The sequence below is a fragment of the Microcebus murinus genome, chromosome 12 (assembly GCF_040939455.1).
Source record: "Microcebus murinus isolate Inina chromosome 12, M.murinus_Inina_mat1.0, whole genome shotgun sequence".
NCBI lineage: Eukaryota > Metazoa > Chordata > Mammalia > Primates > Cheirogaleidae > Microcebus > Microcebus murinus.
This window is the reverse complement of record NC_134115.1, coordinates 12082534-12101928: the sequence shown is the minus strand read 5'-3', so window position 1 is coordinate 12101928 and position 19395 is coordinate 12082534. Positions and strand designations below refer to the sequence as shown.

The following is a 19395-nucleotide window of genomic DNA, read 5'->3' as shown; positions in this document are numbered from 1 at the left end:
CCCACATTGCTCTCTGAAATAAATCATTGTGTCTCCTTCTTCACTGACGTGATGTATTTATTTACACTAACATGCATGCTTGGGGAAAACAGGGGCCTTGGCCTTTGGGCAATCTCTGGGCCGTGTCCCAATGCCCAATACATAGTATACATGCTTGATAAATGCTTCTGAGTGAGCATACCACTGTTTAAAACATAGAACGCTTTTTGGCTATTTTGAAATTACAATGGGCAGTTGGAGGCTATAAAATGCTTTGAAGAACGCCACCTGTCCTATTTATGACAGGAAGCACTCCCCTTTCTTTTCAGTCCTTTTGATTTTTAAATTTACTGTTCAAGGAGAAAAAAAAAATCTGTCTAAAGAATATGATCTGGGAAGCCCATTAAACCTCATTTAGAGTTTCATTTTATATCTGTAAACAGAAAGACCAAGACTCATGGCTTTTGTAAGTTAATAAGTCTACACTGCTGAACAAACCTGCTTTTTCAATTTGCGTCCTTAAATCAGATTAACTTGGCTTTAAAGTGGGCTTCCTGCCAGGGAGGGGCGACTCTGCGGAGCAGCTACAGGCAGGCAGCATTCCAGCCCAGGGCTGCCTGAGGGGGCATCTGTGCTGCTGGGGTCTGGCTACCTGCTCAGTCTCAGGACTGCATTGCCAGCATTTGCGTTTGATTCTGTCACTTCTCCTTTTCTCTCTCACCTTTACTGCTCCTTACTCTCACAGGACTTCAATCTGAATATTATTTTTTAAACGAAAGGGAATTAAAAGTTACTTTATTTGCTGTTGCAAAGCCAGGTCAGCAAATCCCTAGGCCTGTGGTAGAGAGAACAAATGAAGCATCGGAGACTCACTGCTCTTGCTGGAGTTGGTCCCTCATGCTCTGGTCTATACCTTCATTGGTTAGGACTGGAGCAGTGGCAACGTGCAAAACAAGACTCATCTCAATTGCTCCTGGGCCGTCCCGCACAGAGTTGGTACTGGTCACAAACATTAAACACAAACGCCAAGTATGACAAAAGAGATAGCCTCACTCACATGTGTGACCTCAGGTAAATTCTTTCTTTCTTCATTTTCCTATAGATAGACTTTTATTTAATGATACTGATGCTATTAAAGACAACTGGCTCCAAAAAGTAAAACTTGGTAGCCCATGTAGGCTTTGCCACTTTGAAAAATGGCATAGTTTGCCTTCCTTCTGTACCAAGATTGCTCACAGAATGGCCAGACATCCCAATTTGTAATTCTGAAATTAGGAACAATACACTCCAGCTTCTTTCTTCATTTTGTTAACATGTGACACACGGCCTTTGCTGAAAAAGAGGACTTCTACTGTTGGCTACAACAGTGACCACAGTTACCTCCTCTGATAAGCTCGGAAGGGACACCCATCCCTTGCTCTCGCTTTCCTCAGAGGTAGATGTGACCCTGGCTGGCCTCATCAAGTCTGCAAAAAAGGCTTGCTCTCTCTTGAAGGAGTTTTGCTCTGGGCTTAGTTACTCCCATATCAGGAGTGTGTGTCAGACCCAGATCCAGGAAAAGTCATTCTCCAACAAATAAGTACTGGGTATTAAGGATAAAATAATGATCAAAACAGACAAGCCCTTGCCTTCCTAGAGCTTACAGTTTAATAGAAAGTTTAAGAAAAATCCAGTAAACCAGCAAGTATAGACTCATGTTGGTGACAGATGCCACGAAAGGACACAGCAGGTTCAAGGAGGGAATGGGGGAGGGGTGGGGATGCAGTCAGAGAAACCTCCCTTAGGAGAAGCCATACAAACTGAGACCCAAAGGAGGAAAAGAAACCAGCCACTGGTTGACAGGGCCATCCTGAACCCAGCCCGTTTCTAGCCATACTGTGTGTTCCATGAAGAAATCCAACCCTTTCTTCCCCTTTGTTACTTGCTATTTCTTCCAATACCTTTTTTTTCAAGAGCTAGAAAAACGGACTTTCAAACATAAACCCCCAAAGACTTAAATGTAAGACCTAAAACTACAGAACTCTTAGGAGAAACATAGGCATAAAATTTCATAAGCTTGGATTAAGCAATGGTTTCTTAGATTTGACACCAAAAGCACAAGCAACAAAAGAAAAAAAGAAACAGGACTTCAAAGGAAAACGTCTAGGGCTTCAGAGGGTGCCATTAAGAAAGTGAAAAGACAACCCACAGCATGACAGAATATTTTTCCAAATCATATTTGATAAGGGACTTGTATCTAGATTACATAAAGAACTATAACTCAACAATACAAAGACAAACCAATTTAAAAATGAGCAAAAGGTATGATACATATTTCTCCAAAGAATATGTACATATGGTCAATAAGTACATGGAAAGATACTCAACATCCTTAGTCAACAGGGAAGGGCAAGTGGAAACCACAATGAGATCCCATTACACATCCAAAAGGATAGCCAAAATAAAAAAAGACAGTAACAAGTATTGGTGGGGACAGAGAAAAATTGGAACCCTCATTCACTGCTGGATAGAATGTAAAATGAGGCAGCCACTGTGGAAAACAGTCTGGCAGATCTTCAAAAGGTTAAATGTAGTTGCATTATGAATCAGCAATTCTACTCCTAGGTGTATACCCAAGAAAAGTGAAAACCTATGTCCACACAAAAACCTGTACACAAATATTCATTGCAGCATTATTCATAATAGTTAAAAAGAGGAAACGATCTAAATGTCCATCAACTTATAAATGGATAAAGAAATGTGGTCCATCCATACGACTGAAACGATTTGGCAATAAAAAGCAATGCATTGATATGTGCTGCAAACAAGCATAATCCCCCAAAACAGTATGCTACATGAAAGCAAGCCACAAAGACCACACAATTTATATGATTCCATTCCTGTGAAAGTCCAGAATAGGCGAATATAGAGAGACAGAAGAATTAGTGGTTGGTTAGGATGGGGGAGCTAGGGATGACAGCTCTAAAGGGTACTGGGTTTCTTTTGGGGGTGACAAAAATGCATCTACAATTAACTGCAGTGATGGCTGCATAACTCTGAATATACTAAAAACCACTGTACACTTTAAATAGTGAACTATATGGTTTGTGAATAATAGCTCAAAAAAGTTATTAAAAACAAGCCCCCTCCCCAACCCCCATGCCAAAAGCCAAGCTGAAGAAGGCTGTTTTGGCAAAGGGTAATATTCTACACAGTCCACTCTTGAGAAAAGCTACCTGGCATCCTGGAAGCCAAGGCCATGAGGAGAGGCTCAGCTTGGGCTGCTGGTTTCTGGCTGGCTAGTTTCCCCAGTGCCTGGGAACTTCCTGTGCTCAGCCTGGGCATCTGCTTCCAACCACAGATGGGCAAGACCAGTTGGTCTACGGAACACAGTTCCATGTGGTTCGAGGTTGCAGCAAAGCAACATGCAGACTGAACAGCCTAAAAAAATCATTTTTAGTGGCACCCCATGAAGCTTAGCTCATCCCTTCTGTGTTTATATTTTAAAATTTCGTACCCTGCCATCCATATAAAATACCACCACTTGCACTCCCAGGAAGCCTGGGAACGTGCTCCAGCAAGCTGACCCCGTGGGAGCTGCCTATATTCGAGAGATAGAGCCCATATCCTATCCGTGCTATGAGGTTCCCACAGCATAAAGGCCACACAAACCCAACTCTCACGTCCTGCTGGGCCACAGGACTAGAGCAAAGAAGGTTTACAGGAAAGGCACCAGAGAGAAAACAGCCACCTGGAAAGGTATTGAGAATTTTGGCAAAGTAAGCCCTCTCTTTTAGGGCATCTAAGGTATACATTTAAATATGGTTCAGTTTACAATTGTGAGAGAAAATGGCAATGTTCAAAGACAATTGTGGTTTTCTGGTGTAGATTTCAGAACAGAAATCTAATACAAAAATATGTAAACTCCTGACTGAGTTATAAAGAACTCAGAAGACCAATAAACCCCCAAGCAATGATTTTAGTTGAGAGAACTCGAGACAAAATGAATATGAGATATAGTTGGTTTCTTCACTATACTAGAAGGAGAGCGTCAGGGCAATGCTATTTAGACTCCAGAAAATATATAAATTTCGAGATCTTTCTGCGATACTCTATACAGACTGGGAGAAGATCAATACAGCAAGAGTAGACAATGCTCTCAACTCTTCAGATGTCTGTGAAATTGGACCAGCAGCTAAGTACAGTGGAAGCAGAAGAGGGCATGAACAATGAGCCACCGGACTTTTCTAATAAAGTCTGGCTGAACATGTAGCTAAAAGACCACCTACTAACTGCTCTCTCTTTTAGCAGATAAATTCTAAACTGATTTATTTAAAAGGCGCCTTTAAAAATATTAGCCAGATTATGCTGTCTATGGCTCGCTCTTTTTCTTTACTTGCACTCATTTAACAAACATCTGACCAGCCACAACATGCTATAACAGTTCACAAAAAATAAAACAGTGCCTAGCCTCAGGAACAACAGAGGGATTATTAATCTGAAAAGTGAAAGTTCTTTGTCATTTTAGATCAGCTTTTTAAAAATCCCTTTATCACAGTATAGCAGGGAGACTGTTTTGTAGGCTTTCCACAAAAAAGTTCCAGAAGCACTAAACTGAGTAACAGAAAGAAAACCCTAAGAAAGAAATGCCAAGAGGTACCTTCCTGACTTTGAAGGAAAGTTCTAAAACACTGATTCAATGTTTTATAAACCAAATACAACAAAGAAGAAAACACAAAAATATAACCAAAGAGTTCCCTAAGAACTCTATTCTTTCTGTAGTACAAAAGGCACATGGTTTTAAAAGAAAGATAAGTCTAAAGCAACTAAAGACAATTATCACAATCCTTTTTTTTCTATCTATACCCACCTAGCTTTTAAAACTCTAGAAAAGGAATTACCACGATGTGTTAAAGGGACAACTATAATCCTTACAAGCACTGTCTTGGACTTTTAAAAACCTGATATTAAGTCACACTATTTACAAGCCACATTCTGAAATTCAGATTCATCAGCATTTGGCCTCTTAATCTGCAACCTGAGCTTGACCACATCAAGGGGCCAGCATGCCAGACCCCTTGGACCTACAAAGACATTGTAACAAAGAGCCTAATGCTGAGTATCTCGGAACTGCCAGGTGGAAGAGGCAAGTGTCAACTTGCCCTGCTGGGAAGCTCCCCTTGAGATCCGGCCCCTCGTGTTTTACCCTGGAAAATCACTCCACTAATTGCCACACACTATTCCGGCCCTCCACAATGGTCTCCTTTTTTTGGTATTCAATCTGAAAACCTGCCTCGTGGGGCTTCGTTCCATGATGGTGCATCCTGACAAGGCTGGGCGGTGGCCTGGGAGCCAGCTGGCCTGGTGATGAGGCCCCGGGTTTGCCTGTACCCAGGGCAGCCAGCAGGAGAAAGGGAGGAGGGAAGAGGGTGCCCACCGTGCGCCTCTGGACATCACTGAGACAGAGCCAGCGCTCTAGCACTGTCCCTACTCAGAGGCTTTGATGTCTGCTGTGCAGAGGCCTTGGCGCCTACACTGCGGCTGCCACACCCCAGCACCACGGCTGGGGAGGCATAGCTGGGGGCTGCCCTCACACACCACCATGATTACAGGACCTGACATCAGCAAAGCCAGGGTTTCTGCCTTTCTATGCTACTTAGATTCTGATCAAGGGGACAAGAGGAGCCAAGTTCAGCACACTGCATTTTAATAAACTGTCGCACATCCTGAAATGGCAACAGAGCCCAAAGAGATTACATCTAGCCTTTTCTCTGAATTACTCTGTGAGAAAACAAAATAGAAATGTCTTATTTATTTGTAGCCAGAATACTACAAAAAAGCAACCAGGGAAGAAAAAGGGAACAGGGAGTTAAATGGCAGGGAACAGACCCTCCTTCACGTCCAAAAGAGCCCTGATGCAGAAGGCGAAAGTGGTCTTGAATGGAAAGAGTTTCACCATTTAAAGGAATGAGCAGAATCATGAGGACAGATCAAGTTTTGTAATCCAGAGGCAAAACACCCTGCTAAACCTTTCTTCTCTGTGCCTTTGATATGCCCCTCTAGGCCTGTTAATTATTAAATGTTCAATTCATATAGGAACTATGCATTTGGCCAAATAAAATTCAGAAATGAGCTGTCAGACCACTGCACTGCTGGAGTCACACCTTCCACCTTTGGACTGCAAATAAATGCTGTGCTGCTTTCTTTCCAAGCAAACAGTGAGTTCTCCCATTAACAATGTATTAACGTACACATCTCCCTGCTTATGTAAAGCCTATCCCAGGCATGGGAGGAGACCCAGAGCCATGGACATGGCTTGCAAGGGCTCTCTAGCCACAGCCAGTGCTGCAAGGTTAAATGTTTTTCCATTTGCAATCAACCTTGAAAGTGTCCTTTTCAGTCCAGAATGCAGACAGGATGAGTGGCAAAACAGGTTTGTTCTTACTTACTAAACTGTTTCCTTAGATGTACTTGCTCCTACTGCTTTAGTTTGAATTCCTTCTTTTCTTCCAGATGAAAGACTGCAACCTCCCAAGGTTACATTCTTTAGAGTCTTGGGAGAGTACAGCTGGCTCAGGGTGGCCTCTCAATGTTGTTTAACTGTCTTTCTAGCTATTCCACTCTGTGCTGTAGCCAATCAGCAGGCACTTCATTAAATGAGATTTAAAAAATTGCCTTTTGTGGATCAGCTGCTGTCTTGGAGCAGTGGTTCTTCACCCAGTGATTCTGCCTTCCAAGGGACACATTTGGCTGTGTCTAGAGACACTCTGAGTGCCACAATGGGAGACAGCAGGGGTTGCTACTGGCGATTCATGGGTGGAGGCCAGGGATGCTAAACATCCCACAAAGCACAGAACAGCCTTCCACAGCAAAGAATTGTGCAGTCCAAAATGTCAGTAGTGCTAAGGTTGAGAAACCCTGATTTGCAGCAGACTCCCCTCACCCTGGACAAAATACCCCCACCCCCAACCACCAAGCCCCAGATCAAGAATTCCATGACCAAATACACAGGGGCTCCCAATAGTTGCGTAGCTTATAAAGGACCATGAACAGAATACATATCTAGCAACTGGGCACATTTCTTTTCTCTTTCTCTCTGCCGGTCCTCACAGATTAAAGCAAAGTGGCTAGAGGTAAAGAGATAGTATAAAAGCTGTTTCAGCTAAGCAACAAGATGTCACCATTTCAGAGCAAATGAGCGGAAGGGAATCTTATGTGAACAGAAACTACGTTAAAACTATGGGTGCTCACATTTTCTCAGTACTCTCACAGATGTTTTCCTATCCTGCGTTGTTAACAATCTCATGAAGAAGGTGTTTATGGCTCCATTCTAATCCTGAGGAAATTGAGGTTCAGGAACCTTGGTCAAAGTCCCCAAGGAGGAAGCAGAAGACCTGATGAAAGCCTTGCAAACTATCTAGGTCCAACATTCTTAAACTGCAGTTTGTGACCCATTAGAGGTCATAAAATCAATTCATATGTCACAATGCACATTTTTAAAAGAAAATGAAATAGGACAAAATAGAAAATATCAGAGTAAAGGCAGTTTCACGAAGTTTTTCCAGTTGGTTGTAACAAAAAGAAGTCCAAAAGCTGCCAGTCTAGTTGAGGCACTGCTTTGTGGATACGGAAAACGGGGCCTGCAGAAGGTGGGCAACTTGTCCGTGGTCACCAGCCGGCTGGTGCCTTGGGACTTGAATCCAGCTCACTGCTATGTCAACGCGCCTCAGCCAGTACCAGGTATTCAGCTGGCCCAAGTGTTCAGATGAGAGCAAGAAATGGAGCCGCTCACATGCACACGAGCAGGTACCATCCTTCCCTGCACGTGAGGCCGGGCGTGAGGGCAGTGCTCTGATGGGAGATGTGCAGTGAAGGCCGCATCCTGGGGAAGACAGAGACACCGATGCGCTTTCTTGCTCCAACCCAATCCAGGAGGCCTCTTCCTTTCAACCAACAGTTATTTCCCCCAAAACAGTGAGGGGACAAACTGATGCTGCTCATGGCTCCTTCCCAGAAAACTAATTTTCTTGCTCAGCATATCAACTGAAACATCAGAGCAGAACATGCCACACTGTGGACTTTTCTAGTTAGCAGCACCACCAAAACGATGCTGGGCGATTTTGTCACCCGAGGCATGCCCCTGATTTCAAAGTGTTCAACGTAGTCTATAGAAATAAAGTTGCCTGGGTGTGGTGGCTCACCCCTGTAATCCTAGCAATCTGGGAGGGCGACGCGGGAGGACTGCTTGACTCAGGAGTATGAGACCAGTCTGAGCAAGGGTGAGACCCTGTCTCATTTAAAAAAAAAAGAAAGAAAAGAGAAATAAAGTTGCCTGAGGTCAGTCGTGGGATCCTGGGGAAAGAGGTCGCAAAGCCAGGTTCCAGCAACACTCACCTCACTACCAGGGGTAGCTAGTTTACAGTTAAGAGGCCTGCTAAGGCAGGCAAGGAATTTACTGTTTAAAAAGGGATCTATCTTAGAAAACATCTTTTGTTCCCAGAATTAGCTGTCAAATATATTTTTAAACTTTTATGGCTATTTGAGAAATATATTCAGAAAACCATAGACAGGTGCTCCTAAATTTCCCGTCAGCTCATTTTCCTTCCTAGCTGAAGCAGCCCAGGATAAGGCCATGGTCTGAGACTTGGTGTGTGAAAAATAGCTGATTCCTGCAGTGACCTTCACTTTCCAGGCCAAGGAACGTAAAGGTGCCCCTCCTGTCTTACCCTGCAGAGGGCGGCAAAGCATAAGGTGGCCCAGGACGGTATGCCCTGCTCCGCCCACCTTCCGACTTCATTTGTCCTTGTGCATGTTTCCTTCAAAATTCTCAACATGGGGCACCACCTTCCTGCAGAACAGACCTGCGTATTCACACCACGTGATGCACGCACACACGGGGTGGGGGTGCAGAGGGTACATTATAATCTGGAACTGTATTCAGAAAGCTGGTCCCTACAAACCCCCGACATGCAAATAAATATCCACCAAGCAGCATCCTCAGACTCAGTCTATGTTCAGAGATTCTGACCCACAGATCAGACCTGGGAACACAACTTGGAACACAGAAGCAATACAATTACAGAGACACACAAGAAGAACAGTTGAAAATAAACCTCCCTCCCTCCTTCCTTCCTTCCATGTGTGAGTGGGACTGTACAGGCCCACCCATACAGAGAAGGAAGGAAGTAGCAAAGGGACAAACAGGGATGATGGCCCAGAAGATAAAGCAACCACTGGAATGGAGAGCCCTGATTCCCTTGAGCCATCCAGACAGGTTTCTCACAGAGTCCAGGCTCTTCTGACAGGCTACCTCCGGAACATACTGCATTCAGATCACACTACTCAGCCAACAAAAGAACTCTGCAGTGCACTTTGGCAATGAGGGGCATAAGCAGGTGAACATGGCAACACTGCCGCATCTAAGAACATAACGGCAGGCTCACCTTCTACAAAGGTGACTTCACATGCATGCTTTCAGGAAAAAGGCCGGTCAACAGGAGACCAAGGGGAGACTTTCTGCATATCTTGGAAATAAATACAAGGGCACACCCAGACAAAGCAGGTAAAGAAATGCCCCTTCCCACCCACCAATCACCGGCATCCCTTCTCTGTACTAGAGAGATACTGCATTATCCCTGGCTGGTGTCTTTATGCACCAGACATCTAATTCAATGCTGTGGTCCCAACGTCCTGGGGGAGCACCCTGAACAAAGAGCATCAGAACCATAACTCACACTGCTCCCTGCCAGGAAACCCTCTAGAGCCATTTCCACAGGAACATTGAGTACACAGCCTGCCTCACTCTAGTATCTCTGGCCATGGTTCAAATGGTGGCTATGCATCCCATGTCTAAAAGCCCGGATAACAACTGGACAGGATCCCTATCCTTGCTTGCTAAGTCAAGAAGTACTGAGAAGAAAGTCAGGATTCTTGAGACTTTTCCTACCAAGTAATAATTCTTTCTCCCATGAAATTTTCTGTCACTTAAAATAAAGGTAGATGATTATTCAACTAAATTCCTGTTAATCGGTGTCAATATAAATCACACTTAACTAATAAAGTTTCTAGAAAATACCCTGGCTGGCCAAAATCCTGTTGCTTTTCTGGTTTTGAGTGACAGTTCAAGGAAAATTCACAGTGAGATAAGCGCCAATGTGACTAGCCACCTGCCAGGACCTTGAGAGTTTGGGGCGGAGGCACTTCCGGAGATGTGCACCATAGCCTTAAGCCCCCACGACCCCAATCTGGCTCCTGCTCACCTGACCTCAATCCTGCAGGCCCTGGCACAGGGGCCAGCAAACCCCTGTGGGGCAGGCCAAGTCAGCCCATAGCTAGGAATGGTGTGTATGTTTTCAAATAATTTTAAAAGTAACAGAGGGAAAAAAGACCACGACTATGTTGAGATGTGTTAATTATATGAAATTCAAGTTACAGGGTCCATAAAAAATTTTACTGCCACACAGCTATGTCTGTCTGTTCACATTTTGCCTATGGCACCTTTCGCCCTACAACAACAAAGGTGAATAGTTGCAATAGAGATTGTGTGGCCTGAAATATTAACTATCTGGTCCTTTGTGGAAAAAGTTTGCTGACTCCCATCCTAGCACATGCCAAGTTCATCCCTCTGTACTTGCTGTCATCTCTGTACAGAAACTACTTTGACCTGTGGCTTTGTACAGACAACTCCTTCTTGTCTTTGGGTCCTGGCTAAAATGTCACTATTTCTAAGTAATCTTTCCTGAATTTTCTATCTAGAGAAACCTAGCCCAACTCTGCCCTGTATATCTCCTTCCACAGCTCTTATCTAAAGTTGTCTTGTTCATTTACTTATGAGCTGTCTTTTCACAAGACAGGCTTCCTTGCCTGTCGTTTCCACTGCTAAGTTCCTAGTTCCTAGCAGAGCATTTGTGAACTGCATGAACACTGGTCATATTAGTTATATAAACTGAGCAAAGATGTACTCAGACCCCCTCCCCTGTCTCTCATTACCAGGGATCCACACTGAAGAGACGGCCCTGTCTGGGCATCATGATACAGCTTGTAATATATAAAACAAGCAATCAAATAAAACCTATTATACTTCCCAAAGGTTTTATTTGGTTGCTTGTTTTAACAACTAAGTTGAGCTGTAAGTTAAAAATAGGATGTGTTTTATGCCCAAAGGATGGGGAGAAACTCCCACCTCATGGCTTCCGGACATCAAGTGACAGGTGCCCGATGCCTGCTCTGATCCTCCAGCCCTGGTCTGTCTGTGCCCATCACAGGGTCCTGGCATTTCAGTGGTATTCAGCTCCCATTAAAACATAGCCCAATGCCTATAAATAGGAAGGTCTTTTAAACACTAATTAAATATAACAGTCTGGCATTTGGAAAACTCTTTTTTTTTTTTTTTTTTTTTTTTTTTTTGAGACAGAGTCTCGCTTTGTTGCCCAGGCTAGAGTGAGTGCCGTGGCATCAGCCTAGCTCACAGCAACCTCAAACTCCTGGGCTCAAGCGATCCTGCTGCCTCAGCCTCCGGAGTAGCTGGGACTACAGGCATGCGCCACCATGCCCGGCTAATTTTTTATATACATATCAGTTGGCCAATTAATTTCTTTCTATTTATAGTAGAGACGGGGTCTCGCTCTTGCTCAGTCTGGTTTTGAACTCCTGACCTTGAGCAATCCGCCCGCCTCGGCCTCCCAGAGAGCTAGGATTACAGGCGTGAGCCACCGCGCCCGGCCGGAAAACTCTTATAAACAAAAATATAAGAGCTGAAATAAACAGCAACAGTTACACATCTGATCTATGCTCAGGTGGATAAGAAGTTATGTGTGTCTTCTTGGAGTTTTTCAATTAATCCTGAATTTATGGGACTTTAAAATGCATAACAATGTACATTTTACCTTAAGTTAATAAGGAATTGGCTTTTATCAATTTACTCCCTGGTTTTTGTGGGGTTTTTTTGAGACAGGGTCTTGCTCTATCTCCCAGGCTAGAATGCAGTGGCATCATCATAGTTTACTGCAACCACAAACTCCTGGGCTCAAGCGATTCTCCTGCCTCAGTCTTCCGAGTAGCTGGGACTACAGGCACATGCCATCATGCTTGGCTAATTTTTCTAATTTTTTGTAGAGATAGGGTCTCACTCTTGCTCGGGCTGGGTCTCGAACTCCTAGCCTCAAGCAATCCTCCTGCCTTGGCCTCCCAGAGTGCTAGGATTACAGGTGTGAGCTATTGTGCCCAGCCAATTTACTCCAGCTTAATGACTGTAAAATTCACTTAAACCAATATATGCTGAATATCATTTCAACATTATCAATAGGGAGAAATTATAATATTTTGCTTTTTCATTTGATGCTTTCAATATGCACTGTGAACTTTATACTCATACCACATCTCAATTCAATATAGCTACATTTCGAGTGTTCAGTAGTCACATGTAGCTAATGGGCTGCTGTACTAGACTGGCACAGTTTTAAAACGTTCAGAGTTATTTTCAACTGAATACAAACCAAACTTACTTGCATTTTCAGCATTTTAGGAATCTTATATAAAAGAGATTTCTCTTTGAGCTCTTGTTTTTTTTACTTAAGATGACTGAATACATTAAATATTTATTATTTTATATTAAAAAATACCTCAGAATTCATCTTAGGATTCACATTGCATTCCTTACAATAAGGTAAACGACATTAAGGACTACATCATATTGCTTTCCCACAAGCATCCAATTTTAATTTTCAAACCACGGCTGCTAGATTCAGTTTTCATTTCCTTTACACATGGCTGCTTTCCTGTCCTAACTGAAGGCAACCAAGAAGCGCTGACACATCTGAGCCAAGTTTCCTTAATGTGCAACAGGAAGGTGCCACCATCAGTGTGCAAGATGACCCGCCCAAGTTTACAGCTCAAAAACACTCCACCCTGCTTGCTCCTTCCTTTAGGAGACCTATTCTGTCTTTATGATTTAAGAAGAGGGAAAAACAGGATTTCCAAATACTCTAGTTAGCAGCACAAGCATGATCAGAGGGCCCTTGCTAGAGTGAGCACACCAAGGGGAGCAGCTTAGCTCTGTCCAAAGCACTTGTTCTTTACTCATACAGCAAACACATAGAATTCTAACAGACATGGTAGTTCCAATAGTTTGGTACTACAATGGAATCATCATTCTTTGCCAACAGTGGGGATCTGCTGTTTAAACTCTGAAGGCGTTCCTGCTTACCTCGGCATCCTGATCGTGGAGGTGGTATGTCCTCTGGAGGCTTTGCAGAGTTCGAGGGTATAAGGTCTTCTGCTCCAAGAGATGCTCCAGAAGCAAGACCAGCTGGTCTGGAAGAAGCTGAGGGCAAAACCAAACAGCCTGTGAAATGCCATTCAGCTGATGAGAAACTAAACAAATGTTTAGACCAAAGAGAGTAAATCCAGGGTAACCTGGGCATATGTTTGAAACACAGGAGGAGTGCTGAGTTGAATTTTGGAAAACTTCAGGGTATACACTGTCTATATCCCCCAAAGACAGTGCATTCTGAGGTCTGATTAAGTCCTGTTCTACACTTAGAGCAGATCAAAACTGTGCTTATCTTCATAAAACATTATCATGGTTTATCAGATCCCTTCCTTTATAGCATGCATATGCCAAAAAATGTAATTTAGCCTAGACAAAGATTCAAGAAGCCATCCAATTTTAGGCAAACTCGTGGATATTTAACAGAAATAAGCAGCTTCAGATTTCCTCCTTTACCAATTGAACCCTGAAAATACACCTGCTACACAATGAAAAATAAAAAAGCATATAATGAAATAAGAACGATGTATTTACTCCATTATAAAAATTATAAATTTATACTCCACTAAAAAATTGTAAAAGGTTGTACAAATGATTATACATATAACTATATACACAGAACACAAACACACCAGGTCACCCATATTCTTGAGCTTTCAGATACGAAAGGCCAAAAGTGGTATTACCAGTTAAGGGCAAAGAGAAGAGGAAGTCTTTGCATGGTACAAAAATAAAAAACAAACCATATTTGCGAAATCCAAGAACTGAAGAGTAAGACTTCATTTGACTTACTCATCTGGGTACCACAATGCCAAGACTGGCGGCACTGCCTCGACAGCAGCTCATTGGAGAAGTCAATTTAAAGACATACTTCATAGGAACTGAAAAATACCTTATTCTAAAAATCAAGGTTTAAAAATTATTACTGCTAACTCCACCATTCTCTACACTTAGCTTGTCTCTATCCCTGCTTATGCTCAGATAATTCCTGTCAACTAACTCGAATTTACAGGTCTGGAAACCAATAGCAGATTGATAGAAAATTCACATGAACACATGGATTTTAACTGCCACTTTCTATTACTCTAAAAGAAATTTTTAAAATTATTGGCTTCTCTCCCTCCCCTCCTTCATCTTTCTGCCCTTAAGTGTGTGCCCTGCTGGCTCCCCTCCTCCAATACCCCCCACAATCATTCATTCACACACACACACACACACACACACACACACTCTCTCTCTCTCTCTCTCTCTCTCTCTGCCAAAATGTACACATAGGGAGACTGCTAGGCTACACTGCAACATCCACCATGTAATTCCACAAAGAACGCATTTCTTACATTTCCTCTTCTCACCTTTCCAAGTTCTAACAAAACCCCACTTTCCTATAGAGACAGAGAGGTAGACAGACACACACACATGCACACCGCTTGGTTCTTGGGTCTGTTTGTTTCATAACATCACTCCATCTGAAAGTCTCTCAGGCTGATAGGAGAAATAAGGTGCCTTCAGCGAAATCATAGTACAATTAGCGCTGACTTGTGAGGTTCTACACTCGAGGACTCAAAGAACTACTAACCCTTAATATATTTTCATGAGAAGTCAGTGCTTACAAGATGTTTTAAAAACATCAAATTACTACATAGTAACAAAAACCACCAATTTACCATATTCTATAGTTTTAGACACATGAGACTACTTTTATATTTAAAAGAAATCTGTTTTATAGAAGAGGCTAAACAAAGGACCCCAAGCCCCTGGTGAGCCTCCTCACCTGTTCACACCATGACCACCTTTCAGAGGTAGATACATGTAGGGCATCCAGCCTCGTGGCACTCCTGACCAGGCAGCCCAGCTGAAACCTAGTTCTCTGCCTTGCTTGCTCCTGTCCTGGAGGGAGCACCTCCCTCTGCCCTCCTTCTCCCCACCCACCTCACCCTGCAGACTCCTTCAATGTGCCAAGGGAAGTCCTTTTCTGCTGGAGGCTGAGTCTTCAGCCTGTGGCCTTGTGCACACCCTACCCATTCCCTGTAAGCTGATCACCAGATAACCCTCCTGCAATGAACCCTTTCCACTGTGTCTTCCCTTTCTTTCCAAACATGGGCCTTCCTTACTGCAGCCCCTATTTCCCTTTGTTTTGCTACTGCCAAAGTGTGCTCCTCTGGGTTCCCCACTCCAGGGTGGCCTACCCTGGGCACCCCTCACCAAAGCATCCTACCTCCCCCTGCAGGGGGTGGGGGAAGGGAGGGTGCCACACTCCAGGGCCAAGAACCCCCAGCAATATGTAAGTGTTGGAAGGGCCCAGAATGGGTCAGAGTAGCCCAGCCTGCCCTGCATCCCACCTCCACAGGAACTCTCAAAACAGGTAAGCAGCATTTCTAAAGGCAGCCAGTCAGAGGGTGACAGGAGCTTGACGTTGACTGAGGCCCCTCCAGACACAGGAAGGCAGGCATCTGGGAAAGAACCCAGCCCAACAGAGAAGCGACTCTCTGCAGTGACAAGGCCTGATCCAGTGCAGAACATACACTGCCCAGGATGGGGGCCTTGTTTGCTAACTAAATAAAGAACCGGCCCTGCCAATTTGCAGAATTACAGGGAAAAAAAGAGTAGAAAGAAAAGCATCTCCCTTATGTGCATGCACTTACAAAGAGGCCTATTGTTAGAACTCTCATTTGGGACTTGGTTTCAACTAAAGAGACCCACAGGGAAGAAAAAAAGAAAAACCCTTGAGTAAGACAACTAGCTTGGTCCTCAACTTACCCCAACTGCAACAAATAAACACAGCTCCAGTTTAAAATCAAACAAATACTAATATGTGAACCTATCAAAATACCTGGATTCGTACTTGTATCTCTCTCAAAGTTTTCTTCTAAGCATAAAGTTCACACATCTGTACACAGAAACAGAACTGAAAGAATCACTGGAAGTTTTTGTCTTCTCCAAATTTTACATAATGGAAATATTTAAAGCTACGCCCGTGAGGTAAGACAGACAACTGAGATGGAAGGGAGGGAGTACATATGTGGCCAAATCCTTAGGGTTCTTCAATAAGTGTAACTGGAGAGAGGTAAAGAGCAAATGTGGACATGCCCCCCTCCAGGTATCTGCTCCTCCTTCAATAAGGCACCAACCACAGACTGCTACAAGAGCCAGCTTGTTCACAGACAGGCAGAACTCAACAAGGACCAACACAACCATGCTGAAAACATTCCTCCATAATGCCAGGAGATTTCTGCTAGTCTGACTCTTTAGAATAGACTTACAGAAATGACTCTCACTCAGTAAACAACCTGTAGCCATCTGGGTTTCAGCTGTAACTAATTCATGGTGGGAAAATGTAGTTTCTAAATAATGAAAAAGGTAGAAAAAAATCAGTGAACAAATGCTGTTTTGGGAGGCAGACAATAAAACTAATTAAGCATCCTTTATTCATAAATACATTAACATTTTAAAAAGTGAGATTAACAGACCTTAAAAGGAGGATATTGAAGCAAAAATGAGGTAAGTAGCTACTTTAATACAGCACATTTCCCTCTGTAAAATAAACATTTGCTCCCCGTAAAACCACCCTACAATGAAAAAGAAATGATATGTAATAAGCCAAAATGTTTGGTAAAGCAAGTGAGACATATCATATCCCAGCAAATGTGCTCAGAGGCAGTGCTGGGCAGTGTGACCAATCCTGGCAGCTGGCACAGGGGTAATGGGAAATGTCGTGTGGATCATTCCATTCCCACCCACGTAGAAATCAAATTAAATTTCACATGACTTCTAGGCCAATTGTGTTTTAACACAGCAGTACTGCGGGAGACAGATATGGCTTTAGTCATACTATGGAGTGATCAGGAAAAATAAAGTACGTCTCTGAGCATTCCCTCCTAAGAAAGATCTTTTTAACATTATAAAAAAAACTTGCCTTTATTTCTGGGGGTCTAATATAGTGCTCACACCCACAGTTCAACAACGACAGAAATAGAAAGTTCTTTCCTTTGCACAAACAAGGAATTCATGACGGGGTTATTATTTTTTCCATATGGAGACCAGCTCAGTATTTTTAAAATGCATCTGCCTCAGAAACTTAGACAAAATAAGACTATGGGGTGCCAAAGTCATGTGAGTACCTGAAAGAGAGAACTTCACAGGATTATAAAACTTACTCAAATGAATAAAATGCTAGGGAGATCAGTCAAGTACAAATGCTACTTGTTAACGATTTTAGAATCGTTGCTCTAAACATGGACGATTTCATAGTTGTTAATTACTGAGAAATGTACAAAGGGAAAAAAAAAGTCTATTTTGTTTTTTCCTGGTCAACTTAAGAGTAGACACAAACTGCATAACTTTTAACGGTCTGAAAGAGTTTCTACACAGGCTCTTGGAAAGAAAATAGGAATTTTTCAAACCTACCCTCCTAACCTACAAGCAACACAAAGAAAAACCCTGACTCTTCCAAAAGAGTCAGAACTCCTGACTCTTACTGCTGTCATGAGGGGCATCGCTCCCTCTGAGCTCCCAGAAGACCACCCACACAACTGCGGCCCCTCCCCTGTTTCTCCCATTAGCATGACTCGGAAAAGGCCAGCTCACCTCCTAGATCAGAAAATGCCACGGACACGTCTCACAACTGACCTTCCAGAGGCAGGACCTGTGAAAAGGGACCAGTGCTCACGAATGTCCGAACCCCATTGCCTGCACCCCTCTAAAAGCAAAAGAGGGCACCTCCGGCACAGCCCAGCTGGCACACTGCAGCCGCACAAGAAGAAAGTCGCTGCGCAGCTCCCCAGACAGAGAATGAGCCTGGGACTAATGCAGCCACGGATTGACAGTGGCGTGAGTTCTATTATTACCCCATTATCACTCTGGGATCTGTGCCTAAATGGAGCATGCTTCCTCCCTGATGCCATTTCCTTTTATCCTGGCTGGAGACTAAAAGCGGATCAATGGGGGCAATACATATGATGTCACTTCAATTTACAGCGATGGGCCTCCCCTCTTTCAGTCTGTCTGAAACACACAGAAAGATCAATTCTTCCCAAAAATGGTTAAAAAATGCTTAGGGAGCATTCTTCTTCCAGAAAAGCATTCTCTGCTATATTTGTCTATGTTACTATGGCAGGAACTGTTTACACAGAACAAAAACAGAAGAAATAGGGGAGGGAGAAAAATCTCAAATTCTGTATGCTGGAGACTTACTGGCTGAAATTTAACATAAGCAGGGGCCAATCCAGAATGAAAGAGTCACATGCAGAAGGCGTTCAGTGTAGGCACAATAGACAACAGTTTTCCTTTGCCCCTTGGATTAAAAAGGTGATCCCATAGATATAAAATGTCTCTCATTTTTATAAGGTTTGCCCAAAGTCTGACAAATTCCCTTCCACTCAGTCACAAACCCACCACCCGAGTAGCCCCTCGGAGTGCCCCCACAGTCCACAGGCGTAGGAGGAAATAGTTCCCATGCTCATAGCACCTTCATGAAGGGCAACAGGGAAGCTCAGCTGCAGGACCCAAGACAGAGAGCTATAAACCAAGAGTCTTCCAGACACTGCTCCGGAGCAAATAAAACAAATAAAAATCTCTAAATTGTATAAATTTTCACATGGTGATTTTTGCCAGTGGGGCAAAATGAAGATATAATCCATGAAGTTCCTCAAAACAAAAACAAGAGAGTTCTCCTTCCAAACAACCCAAAGAAATGCTCAATAGTCACAGAAGTCAAGCATAGCCAACCTCCACTGCCCCCCACACTGGCCAGGGCCATGCACGGTCTTCCTAAAATGCCAATAAATGGTCTTTGTCCATCTCTGTCACTTTTTAAATATTAAACACTTTTCCAAGTAACAAAAATAGATAATTTATCTTTATTCTAAATAAGTAACCTGTATAGAGGAAAAACACAACTGGTCTGAATTGCTCATGAAAACAAAACTTAGAAAAGAAAAACCATTCTTCACATGTTGAAGCAAAAACTTAACAGTTTAAAGAACTGTCAACACCTAAGAACAGAAGTCTATACTATTTACATTATTTGAGAGACATAAAATTGGATTTACCCGTAAATGAAGGCCACCAAGTAATTAAAAATGAAAATAATTTTCTTTAAAAAAAAGAAAATCCATAAGCATAAATTTGTCCATCATAGTCAGTTATTTTTGATTACCAAACATCTTTAGGGA

At 43.1% G+C, this 19395-nt stretch overlaps 1 protein-coding gene across 9 annotated transcripts in view; it reads right to left on the bottom strand.

The window, feature by feature from the left end:
- The window catches only part of AOPEP (aminopeptidase O (putative)), a 361112-nt gene that overhangs the window by 15787 nt on the left and 325930 nt on the right, over window positions 1-19395 (bottom strand). For all 9 annotated transcript variants that reach the window (XR_012922069.1, XM_076008542.1, XM_012748180.2 and 6 more), the window contains one exon: window positions 13163-13279. Coding sequence is in view for 8 of the 9 variants with exons in the window: in XM_076008542.1 (XP_075864657.1) it covers window positions 13163-13279 (117 nt within the window). In the remaining variant the exon portion in view is untranslated. The remainder of the gene's footprint in view (window positions 1-13162; window positions 13280-19395) is intronic.